At 50.2% G+C, this 18,849-nt stretch overlaps 1 protein-coding gene across 5 annotated transcripts in view; it reads right to left on the bottom strand.

Annotated features, from left to right (window-relative positions):
- LOC148517010 (AMMECR1-like protein) overlaps positions 1-13,068 on the bottom strand; it is a 58,364-nt gene extending 45,296 nt beyond the window's left edge. Inside the window, exons 1-2 of one of the 5 annotated variants that reach the window (XM_088479190.1) lie at positions 12,903-13,058; positions 7,020-7,139 (exon numbers count right to left, since the gene is read on the bottom strand). In XM_088479190.1, the coding sequence (XP_088335316.1) occupies positions 7,020-7,081 (62 nt within the window). In that variant the 5' untranslated portion in view covers positions 7,082-7,139; positions 12,903-13,058. Of the gene's footprint in view, positions 1-7,019; positions 7,140-12,892 lie in introns of all 5 variants that reach the window. The other 4 variants (XM_088479191.1, XM_088479194.1, XM_088479193.1 and 1 more) reach the window with 4 other exon arrangements.
- Positions 13,069-18,849: the final 5,781 nt, after the last annotated feature.

Here is an 18,849-nt window from a genome sequence, read left to right on the forward strand (position 1 = left end):
GGACATAGTCTTATTTATAGCCCCCCCTATTTATTGCTGGGATACATTCCATATTATAGCTGACATGGAGGACTGGACATAGTCCTGGCTCTTTATTTATAGCCCTCCCTATTTATTACTTGGATACATTCCGTAGTATAGCTGACATGGAGGAATGACCAGTAATTCTGTTTCTTTGAAGTACTCCATGGCAGCCTGCAAATTACCACCCAGTTTGTTTTTTTCTATGAGAGATCTGGTTTAATCTAAGGGCCGTATTCAATTAGACATGAAAAGCCGCTTTCCGTGAAAAAGTATCGCGGATGACTTCATTTCGCCAGGCGGAAACTTATCTCCATATTAAATTCCAAAGACTTTTCGCATACGCGGAAAATCAATGCAATGTAACTGACGGAACAGATTCGCCTCTGAAAGCAGGCGGAAAAAAGTGCAGAATTGGGGTTTTGGGGTGCAAACATCGGGAAACCACTCAGCACCCTTGGGACAGTCCCCCAAAGTATAACTGTGTCAAAAAATCCCTAAAATAAATTGAGGAACACCCCATAAAAAGCACTTTGAAAAAGGGGGACAAAAAGTACAAAGATGGGGTACAAATATAAAAAGTAGCGAAATAGACTTTTGGGGGTCAGCAAGTATGGGGGGAGGTGTTTTTATGATTGCAGGTGCTTGCTGAAGGAGTGTTTTTCAAAACTTCACTTTAGCGGTTTTAAACCATGCTTGCACCCATTTTCAAGTACCCCAAATTTGACAGTACTACTTATTTTCTGCAAAAAAAAAAAATGCTTTATGCTATTCTTCACCACTTGTGCAAAGACGCTAATTAGAAGCAATTGACAGCACTAAAGTACCCTCAAATACCTTTATGGGGGCTATTCAGGGGTATCTATATTTATCCCCAATGTTAGTGCTTCTTTGGGGGGTGTCAGGCTGATTTCCCCATTTTTTACAGCACTTCCCGTCTGTTCAAGTATCGCCGGGACGCATTTTGTGTCCTTTGGAATTGAGTATGGTGGATAGTGGGGGTGCGCCCGATAAGTTTTCGCTTGTGAAACACGTGATGTAGGCGGAAAGTCGGACAGGCGAAACTTGTCCTACTTTTCGCGGCTAATTGAATAAAGCCCTAAGTCGGAAAAGACATGGGGTAAAGGGAGTCTATACAGAGGAAGTTGGCGATGTGATAATTTTCCCTGTCTCTATCCTGTGGGAAAGGGTTACTAATCCACAGCGAATCGGTATGTAATGCCTGCCGTCGGGATACCTCCTTTCAAAATACCGACAGTGGTATCTCAATGATTGGTATACTTACCCTTCCCCCTTCTTCCACCTAACCTGCACCCTAACACTCCCCGTTAGTGCCTAAACCTAACCTTCTCCCAGTGGTGCCTAATCCTAAACCTTCCCCCTAGGGGTGCCTAAGCCTTCCCCCCCCCCCTCCGGAGGCTAGCACAAAATGCACCCCGGATTTACCTCGTTCGGGCTGTCATCCTCCTGGATTCCAGCATCGGGATTAAGATAGGCATCAGTATTTCGACGCCTATCTTAAGTCCTGTGTCAGACTTTCAGTGTCAGGATTCAGAGGCATGACGTCCGCTGATCTGATAACTACATTCCATCCACAGTATGGCTGCCATGGAGTACATAGAACAGAATTAATGGTAAGACATCCTCTTTTACTTACCTTACATGCAGTGGCGTAACTACCGTGGGTGCAGGGGGTGCGGCTGCTATGGGGCCCGGGCTGCTTCCAGGGCCCACCGCTCCCCCTGCACCCAGTAGTCACGCACGGATTGGTCACCACTCACCTGTGAGTCCAAGGCACCCAGTCAGCCGGCCAGGGAATGAATAAGAGTAGCACTGGCACATGGGATTTGTAGTTTATCTTCCATAGTTCAGACTCTGAGCAGTTAAAAATTAACTACAAATCCCTTGAGGCTATGTGTAAGGGTCGGGCTAGGCAGCATCGGACCGTGGCCGCCGCACCATCATGCCGAACAGCATCTGTCATATGCTGTGCTCCGTGAAGGCAGTCGGGCGGGGGTGATCGTGGTGACTGAGCTGTCCGGCTGCCGCTGATTATCGGGGCTCCCTGCTTCTGCTGATTGGAAGGTATCCTGGACCCTGAGACCTGAGCCTCCATGCAGTGCCTCTGACTAAAGGTATGCCCTGCTCCCTCTATGAGTGCACCGCGACACACACACACACACATTCTTTGTGAGAAAAGAGTGCACTCACCAGGGACAGTAGTAAATATTGTATTTTTCAAAATTCACAGCATTGTAGTTTGGGGGAGAGGGGGGGCCCTGTCCGTGTTATTAATCAATATTTGTACACAAGAGGTGTTCCTTGAAATTCAGAAGGGATTTAAAAGACATGCAGGATGTTATCTAGCCAAGATATAACTAGAAGACGGAGCACAGCACCAGTTTCCTTTGGTCCTTTCATATATATTTTTTTGCAATTAAATATTAAACCGTTTTTATTCATTAAAGTATAGGACAAGACCAGATATCTGCCAATGCAGCTATCTTGCCTGCAAACTATATTCCCTAATGGAAATCTAGGTCACCTGTTCAACACAAGGTGCACTGTTGATATTGTGTGGTTTACACTGGTTAAATTACAGGCAAGCACACATTTTATGGGTGTGGATCATTAGATCGGCCGTGTCTAGATAGACAATAATCAGGTCGACCACGCTAGTTAGACAGGGAGTGTAGATCGACTTACCGTGGATCAATAGTAACATTAGACTGTAATATAGTCAAACTTGACAATAGATCAATATGTAATAGCAAATATCTAAGATTGACAGGTATATAAGGGCGACAGTACTTCGATCGACAACTAATAGTTAGACAATGTAAAGTCCGACAGTAACAATAGACCTATGCTTCCTAGATCGAAACTAAATAGGTCGACAGTTAATAGATCGACAAATAAATGATCGACACATTACAGTTAGACAATACTAAAAGGTATACATCCTAGATGCTGCCCTGCTAATAGCGCATCCCCGCCACTACAGGTCCCAGCAAGCCCTTTCAACCCTGCAAGTACTCCTGGCAATGCAAGCCCCAACATCCACCCAGCAGCCCTTGTCCCAAATTGCTGGGCACCCCCATGCTCTGCAGTGCAGCCCTTCATTAACCCCTTCCCCCCGTTATTCCTAGATGCCTGGACCTAGGCGCATCTTCACTCCGGCAATAATAAGTCGTCCAGCTTAAGACGCTGCCTGTTAATAGCGCATCCCCTGCCGCTACGTTCAACCATGGCACTACAGGTCCTAGCCAGCCCTTTTATCCCTGCAAGCGCTCCAGGCAATGAAAGCCCCAACATCCACCCTGCAGCCCTTGCCCCGGATTACTGGACACCCCCATGCTCTGCAGTGCACCCCTTCATTATTCCCCCCCCCGTCCCGATGTTAATAACACACAAATTTGCTTAAAATTATGACCAACGGTACTTAATGAATTGGTAGGCTGTCTTTGAATTAGGCTAATAATGGTTCAACTTACAAAATACAGGTACTGTTACATATTTTTAATGGCAAGAAATCAGAGCATTTTAATCACAAACTGTCTATTCAAATCTTGTTTAATTGATAGGACTCTCCATAGAGTAGGCAATGTGTCAGAATGTTACAAATGGGAAATACATTCCAAGTGTCAATTTGTTATTACTGGTCATAAAACATTTTCTTTATTTGTATTGGACTTTGTGTAGCTAATAAAAAAAATAATAATAATAATAAAAAAAATATATATATATATATCATCACATTAGAATATTACAAAGTGCTGCTTGGTGCCTTCAATGTGACACAAGTGCTTTGTGTTTCTTAAGTGACAGTGTCAATATTAAAATTAGGGAACCATTGTCTCTCCAAAAGCTGGGGAAGTGCCAGTATGTCCTCTCAGACAGGGATTGCTCAAGCAGGGCATACATACATGCTTGTCTCAAGCCATCATTTAGGAAGTAAATGCAAGGTAAAAGCATTGGATCAGATAGTTGCCCTTTTCAGGGAATATTTGACACACAAAACACACGAGTTACTGAGTTTAAAACCAAACAAAAGGTATCTCAGGGGTCATGGAATGCTTTACATACAGAATTATGAGCATGTATTGTAGCTGTGCGTCACAGATATTAACCTATTTGTCAGGGTAAGATAAGATATACAACATAGCCATGTGATGATTTATATGCTTATAGTAGTGGTCCTGATGGAGTGAAGTTACTATAAATGTTATCACCTGTCCACAGATTCTCCCCACTATACCCCTCGCCTGCTGGGAAGCCTTAGTTACATTTACAAAGTCCCACAGGACAGGATAAAGGAATGAACAAGGATGTGAAGAACACCAACCTCCTCTTAAAGTGCTAAACAAGAAACGTAACAAAGAACAAGAGTATAAAGGCTGTGCACCTAGTGTCCCCCAAAGGACTTTTCACATAAGTTTAAAAATACTCTTTTCTTAGTTATCCATTAGGGACACTGAATGAAGACAGTCTTCTTCTGGAGACGTTGCAAAGCTGGAGTAACAATATACTTCAAGGTTGTGGATAATCCGTGTGTGGGAAATCGGGCCAGGAGTGCTGTTTGCTGTGGCCAGGTATTGTTGCTGCAAGAAGGTCTCCGACACAAGTGTGATTCAAATCACTGCTGTATACTTTCTTATCTAGCCCCTGAAAGAACCCTGCAGCTGGCGCACAGCCCTGAACTTGGTGCCTGTGTGAACCTGATGATTCCAGGTGGGGAGGACCAAGGAGTAAAAGAAACCTTTTGGGGAATGTAACAAGTTTATTTTTGGTGAGTATCTTTCCATTAATCAGAAAGTGAAGGAACTCAATGGAATTTGCGTATTGAGGGGGAGCATTGAAGAAACCTTTGCAGTGAATGTCGTTCACCTATTTATAGTGAATTATATCCATATTGGAGTGGGAAGTGGAAAAGTTAAGAAAGAGAACAGAGTGCTGGACAGGATTGGAAAAGACTGTATAGAAGAAAGAACTTCAGTCGTATTAATTGAATAATTTTTATTGGGACAGCGCTTGTGGACTATTCCAATTTGTTTTGTCTTTCTTTCAGTGGATAAAGGTTGCGTGTACCTAGGAATAGGACAAAGCAGCACTTCTAGGGCGCAAGTTGCAGCTACTTTCAAACTGGTCATAACCAGGGTCAAGGACCAGAGATACACAACCCAGGTTGACCCTTTCACACCAAGCCAGGACCTGGTTGCCCCGGCGATATCCTGGGTCAGAGGCTCAGTGTGAAAGGGATAAACTCCACATCTGCTTCCTAGTACTTAATTCACAGACTTTAGTGTGCAAAGCCATTTAACATAGAAATTCTCACACTATCATGACCACCATCAAAAGTCACATCACCCACAACCTCCAATGCAATCCTGAGACAGTTCCACAAAGCTAAGCAACTCTGCCCTAGTTCTGTGAGCCCTCAGAGAGCGCTATACATTCATTTGTATAACACCTTAATCACTGATGTGGAAGCAAAAACAGGCCAAACTAAGGACACAATGGCAACAAAAATGGAATTAAGAAAGTCCTTCACCTCCCAATCTGTGCCATTTTTAAAGGAATGCATCCTTAAAGAATGGTGGTAGAACTGGACAACCACTGCTGACAAAAGGTCTAATTCTCAGATATGAGTGGAAGTCTGAATCAGGCGCCACTTAGCCCTCCGTATGGGTTGAAACATCAGATCCTAACTAATACAATGCCTGAAGCTCAGGCAGTCACTCATGCTTTCAGGAATTAGCCAGGACTTTCAAAGTATTTGGCAAGGAGGAATCAATCCCTGCCCAGATGAGGCAAACCTCAAACCAAGTCGGTTCTGCCTGAGCAGCTGCTAAGGTACCCAGATTCTCCTGGTCAACCAAACTTGGGGGAATAAAGACTGTAACTGAAGCCTCCCCTTGGATCAGCTGGGTCAAGGGAACCCACACTAAACTCCCAGGAGCTAAATACCAACTGTAAAAGATGAGCAATGGCATCAGCCATGGACTGGCCCAAGATGGTCCCATCAGCTTGGATGGATGCAGCACCCTCCTGTCATGGGCAACAGTTGATTCTCAGGTTAGCAGACTGCGCAAATACCAAAACACCTGATTATCCCGCCGGAAATAAGAGTGGTGACTGGGATGGTTAAATCCTGCAATAGAAGTTCCCCTCGCAGCCTATGTTCTCTTGTGACATGATGCAGCAGAAAATTAACTAACATTCATAGAACAACAAGAACACAACCAGAAAAATGATAGTGAACTTGCAAGAAAGCCCACAGGGGATGCGGTCAGAATCCTGACCGCTGGGATTCCGGCGGATCAGAATACCGGCGCAGGCATCTCGACTGCCGGAATCCCAAAGGTAAGTACTGGGGTTAGAGGGAGAGTTAGGGTAAAAGGTTAGGGTCAGGCTCTGGGGGGATGTTAGTTTTAGGGTGCAGGGAGGGAGGGTTAGGTTTAAGCACTATGGGGGAGGGAGGGGGGTTAGGAGTACTTACCTTTAGGTGTCGGAATATTAACCTGGTCAGGATGCCGGCGTCAGGATTATTATCGTTGGCATCCCGAGTGCCGGCATCCTGTACCCATCCAAGCCCACAGATCAAATTAAACTGAGGCAACTAACCAGTCTGAAAAAAACATACCCCCAAATCTGGTGACTCACTACAGACAGGGTATAAAAGGGGAGTGTTGGACCTCAGAATATGGCTGCTGCGTCTAGCATGCTTCTTCAGAGTGTAAGAGCCTGCCAAGGAGGAAGTGCATATATATGGAGAAAACACCTCCCACCAGGATCCAACCCCAAGATGGCAGCCTTCCAGAAGAAAGCTACCACCTGCCCATCTTAATCTCTATTGGGGTTTAACTGTTGTCAGTAAGTCCCAGTTGACCCAACCCCAGATACCCTGTGGTCTGTACCCTTAATAGGTACAGTCCCCTGGAACCCGAGCCAAACCCAAAAATAGACTGTTTTCCAGGTATGGGAGAGGGTGCACTTACCTAATAGTCATTCCTCCAGTGCATGGTGGTGTAGTAGTTGCCAGCAAGCAGATGGTACACATGAAACCCTGTCACTGCCCTCCATGGCAGCAGAGAAGGAAAGAGGTATGGTACCTCCAGCTGTGATCCCGTAAAATAAAGTTGAAAAAGGGAAAAGTACAGGGAGAAGGATTTATGGACACTCCACCAGGACCACCACTATACCCCAACGTTCCCAAATAGATCATTAATAATTAGAAAAGATGTACCGCTGCCAGTGAGTGAGCCATGAAGACAATGGGGCAAATTTACTAAAGGTCGATTTATATCGATCTAAATCGATGTTGTGTTTCTGGGGCTAAATCACACATTTTTTTTACTAACATTTAAAAAAAAATCTAAAATGGTCTGTTAGCAAATGTGTCATTTAGTCCCAGAAACACAACATTGATATGAAATCGATTAAACTCAACTTTTAGTAAATTTACCAAATGTATCCACCAGAGCGTGCACTTAACAATAGATTAAACAGGAAGCATACATTGGTGATTAGACAAAGAGAAGATTATTAGTATTGGGGGTATATTTACTAAAGTGCGGGTTTTTAGAAATGGAGATGTTGCCCATAACAACCAATCAGATTCTACTTAACATTTATCTAGCACCTTTTGATTGGTTACTATGGGCAACACCTCCACTACTAAAAACCTGCACTTTAGTAAATATACCTCCTAGTGTCAGTTAATGCGTGCTGAAAAAAAATTGGTCAGTGACAGGGAGTATGTGGCATACAAGGTAAGTGTCTGGGAATGTAAACCAATAAAAGGATAATCCATTACAGGGCGTATTAGATACATGGTGACTATTAGGGTGTGTATGGGACGATCAGTATCAGGGAGTGTAAGACAGGGATGACCAATAGTGTCAGGGAACATGTGACAGGGTTGGTTAGCGTCAGAGTGGGTGACGCAGGGAACGCCGGCGTCATGGAGTGTGTGACAGGAAAGATCAGCGTCAGGGAGAATGTGAAGCCGGGGCGGTCGGCGTCATGGAGAATGTGAAGCAGGGGCGGTCGGCGTCAGGGGGGGAGTGACGCAGCAGGGCGGTCGGCGTCAGGGGGGGAGTGACGCAGCAGGGCGGTCGGCGTCAGGGGGGGAGTGACGCAGCAGGGCGGTCGGCGTCAGGGGGGGAGTGACGCAGCAGGGCGGTCGGCGTCAGGGGGGGAGTGACGCAGCAGGGCGGTCGGCGTCAGGGGGGGAGTGACGCAGCAGGGCGGTCGGCGTCAGGGGGGGAGTGACGCAGCTGGGCGGTCGGCGTCAGGGGGGGGAGTGTCGCAGCTGGGCGGTCGGCGTCAGGGGGGGAGTGACGCAGCTGGGCGGTCGGCGTCAGGGGGGAGTGACGCAGCTGGGCGGTCGGCGTCAGGGAGGGAGTGACGCAGCTGGGCGGTCGGCGTCAGGGAGGGAGTGACGCAGCAGGGCGGTCGGCGTCAGGGAGGGAGTGACGCAGCAGGGCGGTCGGCGTCAGGGAGGGAGTGACGCAGCAGGGCGGTCGGCGTCAGGGAGGGAGTGACGCAGCAGGGCGGTCGGCGTCAGGGAGGGAGTGACGCAGCAGGGCGGTCGGCGTCAGGGAGGGAGTGACGCAGCAGGGCGGTCGGCGTCAGGGAGGGAGTGACGCAGCAGGGCGGTCGGCGTCAGGGAGGGAGTGACGCAGCAGGGCGGTCGGCGTCAGGGAGGGAGTGACGCAGCAGGGCGGTCGGCGTCAGGGAGGGAGTGACGCAGCAGGGCGGTCGGCGTCAGGGAGGGAGTGACGCAGCAGGGCGGTCGGCGTCAGGGAGGGAGTGACGCAGCAGGGCGGTCGGCGTCAGGGAGGGAGTGACGCAGCAGGGCGGTCGGCGTCAGGGAGGGAGTGACGCAGCAGGGCGGTCGGCGTCAGGGAGGGAGTGACGCAGCAGGGCGGTCGGCGTCAGGGAGGGAGTGACGCAGCAGGGCGGTCGGCGTCAGGGAGGGAGTGACGCAGCAGGGCGGTCGGCGTCAGGGAGGGAGTGACGCAGCAGGGCGGTCGGCGTCAGGGAGGGAGTGACGCAGCAGGGCGGTCGGCGTCAGGGAGGGAGTGACGCAGCAGGGCGGTCGGCGTCAGGGAGGGAGTGACGCAGCAGGGCGGTCGGCGTCAGGGAGGGAGTGACGCAGCAGGGCGGTCGGCGTCAGGGAGGGAGTGACGCAGCAGGGCGGTCGGCGTCAGGGAGGGAGTGACGCAGCAGGGCGGTCGGCGTCAGGGAGGGAGTGACGCAGCAGGGCGGTCGGCGTCAGGTATTGGATGACAAGGATGGTCAGGGAGTGGCTGACACAGGAATGTCAGTGAGTGTTTGACATGTCAGAGAGTGGGTGACACAGGATGGTCAGTGTCAGGTAGTGAATGACATAGGGATGGTCAGTGTCAGGTAGTGGGTAACACAGGGATGGACAGTGTCTGGGAGTGAATGACACAGGGATGGTCAGTGTCAGGGAGTGGGTGACAGGAATGGTCAGTGTCAGGGAGTGGGTGACACAGGGATGGCCAGTGCCAGGGAGTGAGTAATAGGAATGGCCAGCGTCAGGGAGTGGGTGACACAGCGATGGTCAGTGTCAGGGAGTGGGTGAGACAGGGATGGTCAGTGTCAGGGAGTGGGTGAGACAGGGATGGTCTGTGTCAGGGAGTGATTGAGACAGGGATGGTCAGTGTCAGAGAGTGTTTGAAATGTCAGAGAGTGGGTGACACAGGGGTGGTCAGTGTCAGGTAGTGGGTGACACAGGGGTGGTCAGTGTCTGGGAGTGAGTGACACAGGGATGGTCAGTGTCAGGGAGTGGGTGACAGGAATGGTCAGTGTCAGGGAGTGGGTGACACAGGGATGGCCAGCGTCAGGAATCGGATGACAAGGATTGTCAGTGCCAGGGAGTGGGTGACGGGACAGGGAGTGTCTGACACAGGAATGGTCAGCGTCAGGGAGTGGGTGACACAGGGATGGTCAGTGCCAGGGAGTAATAGGAATGGCCAGCATCAGGGAGTGGGTGACACAGGGATGGTCAGTGCCAGGGAGTGAGTAATAGGAATGGCCAGCGTCAGGGAGTGGGTGACACAGCGATGGTCAGTGCTAGGGAGTGGTTGACACAGGGATGGTCAGTGTCAGGGAGTGGGTGAGACAGGGATGGTCAGTGTCAGGGAGTGGGTGAGACAGGGATGGTCAGTGTCAGGGAGTGGGTGACACAGGGGTGGTCAGTGCCAGGGAGTGGCTAACACAAGGATGGTCAGTGCCAGGGAGTGGTTGACACAGGGATGGTCAGTGCCAGGGAGTGGTTGACACAGGGATGGTCAGTGTCAGGGAGTGGGTGAGACAGGGATGGTCAGTGTCAGGGAGTGGGTGAGACAGGGACGGTCAGTGTCAGGGAGTGGGTGAGACGTCCCTGTGGTTGACACAGGGATGGTCAGTGTCAGGGAGTGGGTGAGACAGGGACGGTCAGTGTCAGGGAGTGGGTGAGACAGGGACGGTCAGTGTCAGGGAGTGGGTGAGACAGGGACGGTCAGTGTCAGGGAGTGGGTGAGACAGGGACGGTCAGTGTCAGGGAGTGGGTGACACAGGGACGGTCAGTGTCAGAGAGTGGGTGACAGAGGGACGGTCAGTGCCAGAGAGTGGGTGACAGAGGGACGGTCAGTGCCAGAGAGTGGGTGACACAGGGACGGTCAGTGTCAGGGAGTGGGTGAGACAGGAATGGTCAGTGTCAGGGAGTGGGTGACACAGGGGTGGTCAGTGCCAGGGAGTGGGTGACACAGGGGTGGTCAGTGCCAGGGAGTGGGTGACACAGGGACGGTCAGTGCCAGAGAGTGGGTGACACAGGGACGGTCAGTGCCAGAGAGTGGGTGATACAGGGACAGTCAGTGCCAGAGAGTGGCTGAGACAGGAATGGTCAGTGTCAGGGAGTGGGTGACACAGGGGTGGTCAGTGCCAGGGAGTGGGTGACACAGGGGTGGTCAGTGCCAGGGAGTGGGTGACACAGGGGTGGTCAGTGCCAGGGAGTGGGTGACAAAGGGGTGGTCAGTGCCAGGGAGTGGGAGACACAGGGATGGTCAGTGTCAGGGAGTGGGTGACAGGAAAAGCCAGTGTCAGGGAGTGGGTGACACAGGGATGGTCAGTGCCAGGGAGTGAGTGACACAGGGATGGTCAGTGCCAGGGAGTGGGTGACACAGGGGTGGTCAGTGCCAGGGAGTGGGTGAGACAGGGGTGGTCAGTGCCAGGGAGTGGCTGACACAGGGGTGGTCAGTGCCAGGGAGTGAGTGAGACAGGGATGGTCAGTGTCAGAGAGTGGGTGACACAGGGATGGTCAGTGTCAGAGAGTGGGTGACAAAGGGGTGGTCAGTGCAAGGGAGTGGGTGACACAGGGGTGGTCAGTGCCAGGGAGTGGGTGATTCAAGGGTGGTCAGTGCCAGGGAGTGGGTGACACAAGGGTGGTCAGTGCCAGGGAGTGGGTGACAAGAGGGATGGTCAGTGTCAGGGACTGGGTGACACAGGGATGGTCAGTGCCAGGGAGTGGGTGACACAGGGGTGGTCAGTGCCAGGGAGTGGGTGACACAGGGGTGGTCAGTGCCAGGGAGTGGCTGACACAGGGGTGGTCAGTGCAGGGAGTGAGTGACAAGAATGGTCAGTGCCAGGGAGTGGGTGACACAGGGGTGGTCAGTGCAAGGGAGTGGGTGACACAGGGGTGGTCAGTGCCAGGGAGTGGCTGACACAGGGGTGGTCAGTGTCAGGGAGTGAGTGACACAGGGGTGGTCAGTGTCAGGGAGTGAGTGACAAGAATGGTCAGTGCCAGGGAGTGGGTGACACAAGGGTGGTCAGTGCCAGGGAGTGGGTGACAAGAGGGATGGTCAGTGTCAGGGAGTGGGTGACAGGAATGGCCAGTGTCAGGGAGTGGCTGACACAGGGGTGGTCAGTGTCAGGGAGTGAGTGATAGGAATGGTCAGTGTCAGGGAGTAAGTGACACAAGGGTGGTCAGTGTCAGGGAGTGAGTGACAGGAATGGTCCGTGTCAGGGACTGGGTGACACAGCGATGGTCAGTGTCAGGGAGTGGGCAACACAGGAGTGGTCAGTGGCTGACACAGAAGTAGTCAGTGTCAGGGAGTGAGCGACAGGAATGGGCAGTGTCAGGGTGTGAGTGACAGGAATAGTCAGTGCCAGGGAGTAGGTGACACAGGGGTGGTCAGTGCCAGGGAGTGGGAGACACAGGAATGGTCAGTGTCAGGGAGTGAGTGACAGGAATAGTCAGTGTCAGGGAGTGGCTGACACAGGGGTGGTCAGTGCCAGGGAGTGGGTGACACAGGGGTAGTCAGTGCCAGGGAGTGGGAGACACAGGAATGGTCAGTGTCAGGGAGTGAGTGACAGGAATGGTCAGTGTCAGGGAGTGGCTGATACAGGGGTGGTCAGTGCCAGGGAGTGGGTGAAACAGGGGTGGTCAGTGCCAGGGAGTGGCTAACACAGGGATAGTCAGTGTCAGGGAGTGAGCGACAGGAATGGTCAGTGTCAGTGTCAGGGAGTGACAAGAATAGTCAGTGCCAGGGAGTGGGTAACACAGGGGTGGTCAGTGCCAGGGTGTGGCTGACACAGGGGTGGTCAGTGTCAGGAGTGGGCGACACAGGGGTGGTCAGTGTCAGGGAGTGGCTGACACAGGGGTGGTCAGTGTCAGGGAGTGAGTGACACAAGGGTGGTCAGTGCAAGGGAGTGGGTGACACAGGGGTGGTCAGTGTCAGGGAGTGGGTGACACAGGGGGTACATTCTGTATATGTGATTGCTCCCCCTATACACCAATTACTGCTCTCTGTTATCAGTGGTGTGTGTGGCTGATGCATATTTCCTATAAGAACGGACATACACAATCTCACCCGCTCCACCCCGTGCTGGCTCCGGTTCCGGTCTTTTCCAGCACTCAGCCCGGACTCTGCCATCCGCAGCCGAACCGAACCGGGCCGTACCCAACCGGAACCGGAAAACAGCTGCCGGCTACGTCACCGCAGCGAAGGACCAATAGACAGCTTCTATGGTGTACTTGGATAACCTATCACAGGCAAACGTCGCTCTCCGTCGGCCAATCAGTGGCGCGGAGCGGGGCTCGACTCGTTCTGTAGGAATGTGGAGCAGGGATCGAATGCTGGCTGCTGGAATGTCCCGTGATCTGTACTCCCTGTATACATCCCGGGGTGTGAGCCGGCCTGGACCGGAGGTCTGTGCTCCTCCTCGGGCGGGGCTGTACCTCTAGCTGTAGAATACAACGCACCCCCAGGCTGCTCTTCTCTGCATTAGGTGCGCCTTATAGCTAAGGCTGTTTTCTTAAGCAAAACTGTGAGTGAGCCCACTCCCTTGGCTGAGAAGCAACCCACCAGGGGCGTAAATTCGTCCCAGACGCCCAGAGGCAAGTTATAATTTGATTCCCCCCCCCCATCACAGCCGCTGATACTGTAGCAATTCACATGCAGATATGGAGCTCTCCACTAGTGTATGGTGGCTTCTCAGGTGCCGGGAAGGGGTGCCATGTATTGGGCAGCCGAGATAGTACACGCCGGGTACATAGTTACAGCCCTAAGCAGGGTGAATATGTTGTGGACAATGGAAGAGGTGCCACTTCAGAGCTGGAGCCCGGCGGCAGGCGCCTCCATTGTCTCCCATAGTTCTTCCCCTGAACCCCACACATGAATGGTCTCAGGATGCTTTACGACATGACACAGGACTGATGGTAGCACTCATCTTTCCTTCTCCGGACAAGCGTTTTACAGGATGCCCCAAACTGAGAGGGGATTCGTCAGAGAAAATAACTTTACCTCAGCACAATCCCTGTACCATTTGCAGGATATCAGTCTGTCCCTGATGTTTGTCCTGGAGAGAAGTGGGTTCTTTGCTGCCCTTCTTGACACCTGACCATCCTCCAAAAGTCTTCGTCCTGTGTCCTGCCAACAGTAAAGCATCCTGAGACCATTCATGTGTGGGGTTGCTTCTCAGCCAAGGGAGTGGGGTCACTCACAATTTTGCCTAAGAACACAGCCATGAATAAAGAATTGTACAAAAACTTCCTCCAAGAGCAACTTCTCCCAACCATCCATGAACAGTTTTGGTGATGAACAATGCCTTTTCCACCACGATGGAGCACCTTGCCATAAGGCAAAAGTGATAACAAAGTGGCTCGGGGAACAGAACATCGAAATTTTGGGTCCATGGCCAGGAAACTCCCCAGACCTTAATCCCATTGAGAACTTGTGGTCAATCCTCAAGAGGCGGGTGGACAAACAAAAACCCTCAAATTCTGACAAACTCCAAGCATTGATTAGGCAAGAATGGGCGGCCATCATTCAGTATGTGGCCCAGAAGTTGATGCCAGGGCAAATTGCAGAGGTCTTGAAAAAGAAGGGTCAACACTGCAAATATTGACTTTTTGCATAAACTTAATGTAATCGTCAATAAATGCCTTTGACACTTATGAAATGCTTGTAATTATACTTCAGTATACCATAGTAACATCTGACAAACAGGTCTAAAAACACTGAAGCAGCAAACTTTGTGAAAAACAATACTTGTCGCATTCTCAAAACTTTTGGCCATGGTTGTACATAGAGGCCTATTAAATTATAAAAGGATCTCCTGGATGTACCATAACAGATTTCTTTGATATCTGCTGCTGTCCCTCCATTTCTGTCAGCAGATACAGCCCCCATAGTTTTCTTTACCAAGCTCTGGACTGCAAAGAATTTGGAAGCTAGACCCAGGCAGCTAATGCCATTAGCCTGTTGTAGTCTATGGGCTACATTCGTAAAATTAATCGGAAGAGGGATCCACATGTGCCATTGGTCAGTGATGCGTGGTGGCAGTTGGGATGCCGACCGTCGGCATCCCAACTGTTTAATCCTGGCAGGGGTCTAATGACAGGCGTCGAGATCGTGATGCCTGTCCTTTTACTTACGCCAGGAGCCCAACGCCCGGCATACCGATCGAAGATAAGGCGGGTGCGGACAGCCGTGTGGGGGGAGGGTTAGGCTAGGGGCTCCTGGGGGGGGGTTAGGCACCCCCCCTTCCCCCGAGAGGGTTAGGCTAGGGGAAGTGGGGGTTAGGCACCCCCGGGGCGGAGGTTAGGGTTAGGCAACCCCCTGGGAGACTTAGGCTGGGGAAGGAGGGGTTAGGGTTAGGCACTCCTAAGGGAGGGCTAGGTTAGTAAACAGTAAAAATACTTATGCTGTCGGTATTCCATACCGGTCCCGTCGATGTATGTGTAGCTGGCCAATGCAGAAAGTAAAGTGAACGCCGGAATGGGCTCCTATCCAGCCCCTGTTCCAGGGACTGAGGATTAATACATTCAGGCGAATAAGGATTCCTTACTGTGGCAAGTAGGAACTGGGACCACGGTCTGGGCACCTAAATAGGCACCATCAGGTCAATGGCTGTGTGGAAACCTGCGGGCAACCGTCCTGCCTATAATCAGTCCCTGTATCTGTATAACCGCATCACTGCTATAACATACACTTGTTTTTCTAGCTCACTTATACCAGCCCTATTCTTGGTGCTTGAAATGCCATGGAAAAGAGGCGTAGTAATGCTTGGTATGGCATGTAGCTATCACAAAGTAACCAGTCAGTGGTTTAACCATCAATTGTTATTTGGTGTTCATTCACAAAGGAGCTGTGTGGGGACACCGCTTCTGTGTTTATGCTGCTGAATTTGCTTAGATAAAATCAGATGAACCATCAGAGACCAGCATTATTCTGGAAACCATGGCAATCCTAGCATCGAATGAAAAAAATTTCCATCGATTTAGGAATATCGATGGTTGTGGTGTCCATCCCTCATTTATGCATACTCACAACTCTGCATAGCTCGTAATTTTAACTACATGCCCTCATTAAGTTTTAAGTAACTTTTTTCTTCCCATCGTTCTGATACAGGTTAATCATAGTTTCATCTGTCCAAAGAATGCTGCTCCAGATCTGGGCAAACACGGGTTGTGACAGAGGGTTAGTATACTTACCCAACCCCTGTCGGGATACCAAGCGTTGGCATTTTGACAGCAGGCATCCTGACTGCTGGTATTTCATACACAACCCGTCCATGATACAGCTTTTAAATCAATTGTCCAAATACTTTTGGTCCCTTGAAAAAAGGGGGCTACATATTATACAGTCGTAATTCCTAAACCTTTCCTCCAAATTGGATGTGAAAACCGTCATATTAAAGCTGATAGTCTGCATTTTAAACCATATTCATTATAGAACTGTAAATTGAATATGTTTTGGTAATCAACTAAAATAACAAAAAATTGTGTATTTATCCAAATATATATATATATATACAATCAGGTGCATAAATATTGGGACATTGACAGAATTTTCAGATTTTGGCCTCTATTCACCACCACAATGGCTTTAAAATGAAACAAACAAGATGTGCTTTAACTGCAGACTTTCAGATTTAATTTGAGGGTAATTACATCCAAATCAGGTGAATGGTGTAGGAATTACAACAGTTTCTAAATGTGCCTCCCACTTTTTAAGGGGCCAAAAGTAATGGGACTATCAACTCAAAAGCTATTTCATGGACAGGTGTGGGCTATTCCCTTGTTCTTTCATTATCAATTAAGCAGGTAAATGGTCTGGAGTTGATTCTAGGTGTGACATTTGCATTTGGAATCAGTTGCTGTCGACTCTCAAGATGAGATCCAAAGAGCTGTCACTATCAGTGAAGCAAGCCATCATTAGACTGAAAAATCAAAACAAACCCATCAGAGAGATAGCAAAAACATTAGGTGTGGCCAAATCAACTGTTTGGAACATTCTTAAAAAGAAAACGCACCGGAGAGCTCAGCAACACCAAAAGACCCGGAAGACCACGGAAAACAACTGTGGTGGATGACAGATGAATTATTTCCCTGGTGAAGAAAAACCCCTTCACAACAGTTGACCAAATCAAGAACATTCTCCAGGAGGTAGGTGTATATGTGTCAAAGTCAACAATCAAGAGAAGCCTTCACAAGAGTGAATATAGAGGGTTCACCACAAGATGTAAACCATAGGTGAGCCACAAAAACAGGAAGACCAGATTAGAGTTTGCCAAACAACATCTAAAAAGCCATTACAGTTCTGGAACAACATCCTATGGACAGATGAGACAAAGATCAACTTGTACCAGAGTGATGGGAAGAGAAGAGTATGGAGAAGGAAAGGAACTGCTCATGATCCAAAACATACCACCTCATCATTGAAGCATGGTGGTGGTAGTGTCATGGCGTGGGCATGTATGGCTGCCAATGGAACTGGTTCCCTTATATTTATTGATGATGTGACTGCTGACAAAAGCAGCAGAATGAATTCTGAAGTGTTTCGGGCAATATTTTATGCTCATATTCAGTCAAATGCTTCAGAACTCATTGGACGGCGCTTCACAGTGCAGATGGACAATGACCCGAAGCATACTGCAAAAGCAACTAAAGAGTATTTTAAGGCTAAAAAGTGGAATGTTATGCAATGGCCAAGTCAATCCCCTGACCTGAATCCGATTGAGCATGCATTTCACTTGATGAAGGCAAAACTGAAGGGAAAATGCCCCAAGAATAAGCAGGAACTGAAGGAGGGAGCTGAGGGAGGCTATGGTAGAGAGACACAGAGTGGGAGCTGAGGACCATGAAGATACATGGGGTAGGGGTAGCTGAGGCCATGAAGAGACACAGTAGGGTGGGGGAGCTGAGGGAGGCCATGGAGAGGCACAGGGTAGGAGCTGAGGGAGCACATGAAGAGACACGGGAGGAGAGCTGATGGAGACCATGGAGAGACACATGGGGTAGGGGAGAGCTGAGAGAAGCCATGGAGAGACAGTGCTCTGAGGTGGACAGTGAGTGAGTTGTGTAGGGGTCAGTGACTGCTGTGAGGTCAGTGTGTGCTGCAAGTGGCTCAGTGTTGTATGGAAGAATCTGGCAGTGAAATACAGCTATGGAGGGGGCAGTCAGGGAGAGCTGGTAGAAAAGCCGGGGACACTTCATTCCATTTTCCCCAAGGCTAAGAGTTGCCAGCCCCTGCATGGGGATATTATAGTTGGAGAGATCCAGGCATCAAACAGTTAAAGCTTCAGCTCCCAGGATGCCTCAGCTCCTCCATATATACCCAGCTCCTAGCCATAGGCCTTCAGTTCGTTTGGTGCAGCAGGATCAAGACGCACCTTTGTAAAGGGACTGCTCAGGCAGTCCTAAGCTTTTATCTTTTATTTTATTCCTATGTTTTTGGGTTGGCAGTACTAAGCGTCTGAATTAAGATGCATGTACTGCGACTCCATCTACCTCCGCCATTAACTGGGCTGGTGATTCCAGCCGGTCACGGCTCAGCTTGCTAGTAGCAATGCTGTGACCCGGACTGCAACCGGACTTACGAAGATGTCAGGTAAGACGGTTCCTCGCTTACAGGGAGTTGTGCGCAGCAGTCCTTGCTTCTGGTGTCAGAGACGCACCAGGAGCCGCTGCAGTCAGGGCCCGGGATTGTCCGCGTCCTCACTAGACCACTGGGGTGTTATCGTCTGACGCTGGGGATCGGCAGCAGGCGCTTCCGCTGCCACAAGGCCAGTGTACCCAACTGGTTGACGCAGCTTAGGGGAGGTAGGGTCTCCCCTCGGCAGCTCTAACCCAGACGCAGTCCCTACGAAGGGTTTTACACATCTGGGTTACTCCCCCTACCCTCCATGTGTATATGAGATGCTCACGGCCCACTATCAGTGCGCTGCTGTAGCTGTTGGTCTCAGGAGGGTTTGGGTCAGTCTCCTTGCATACCTCTCCTGTGGTTAAGATACTGTATATAGGGTTCTATATCC

This window comes from Taudactylus pleione, unplaced genomic scaffold (genome assembly GCF_031769625.1).
Source record: "Taudactylus pleione unplaced genomic scaffold, aTauple2 ptg000229l, whole genome shotgun sequence".
NCBI lineage: Eukaryota > Metazoa > Chordata > Amphibia > Anura > Myobatrachidae > Taudactylus > Taudactylus pleione.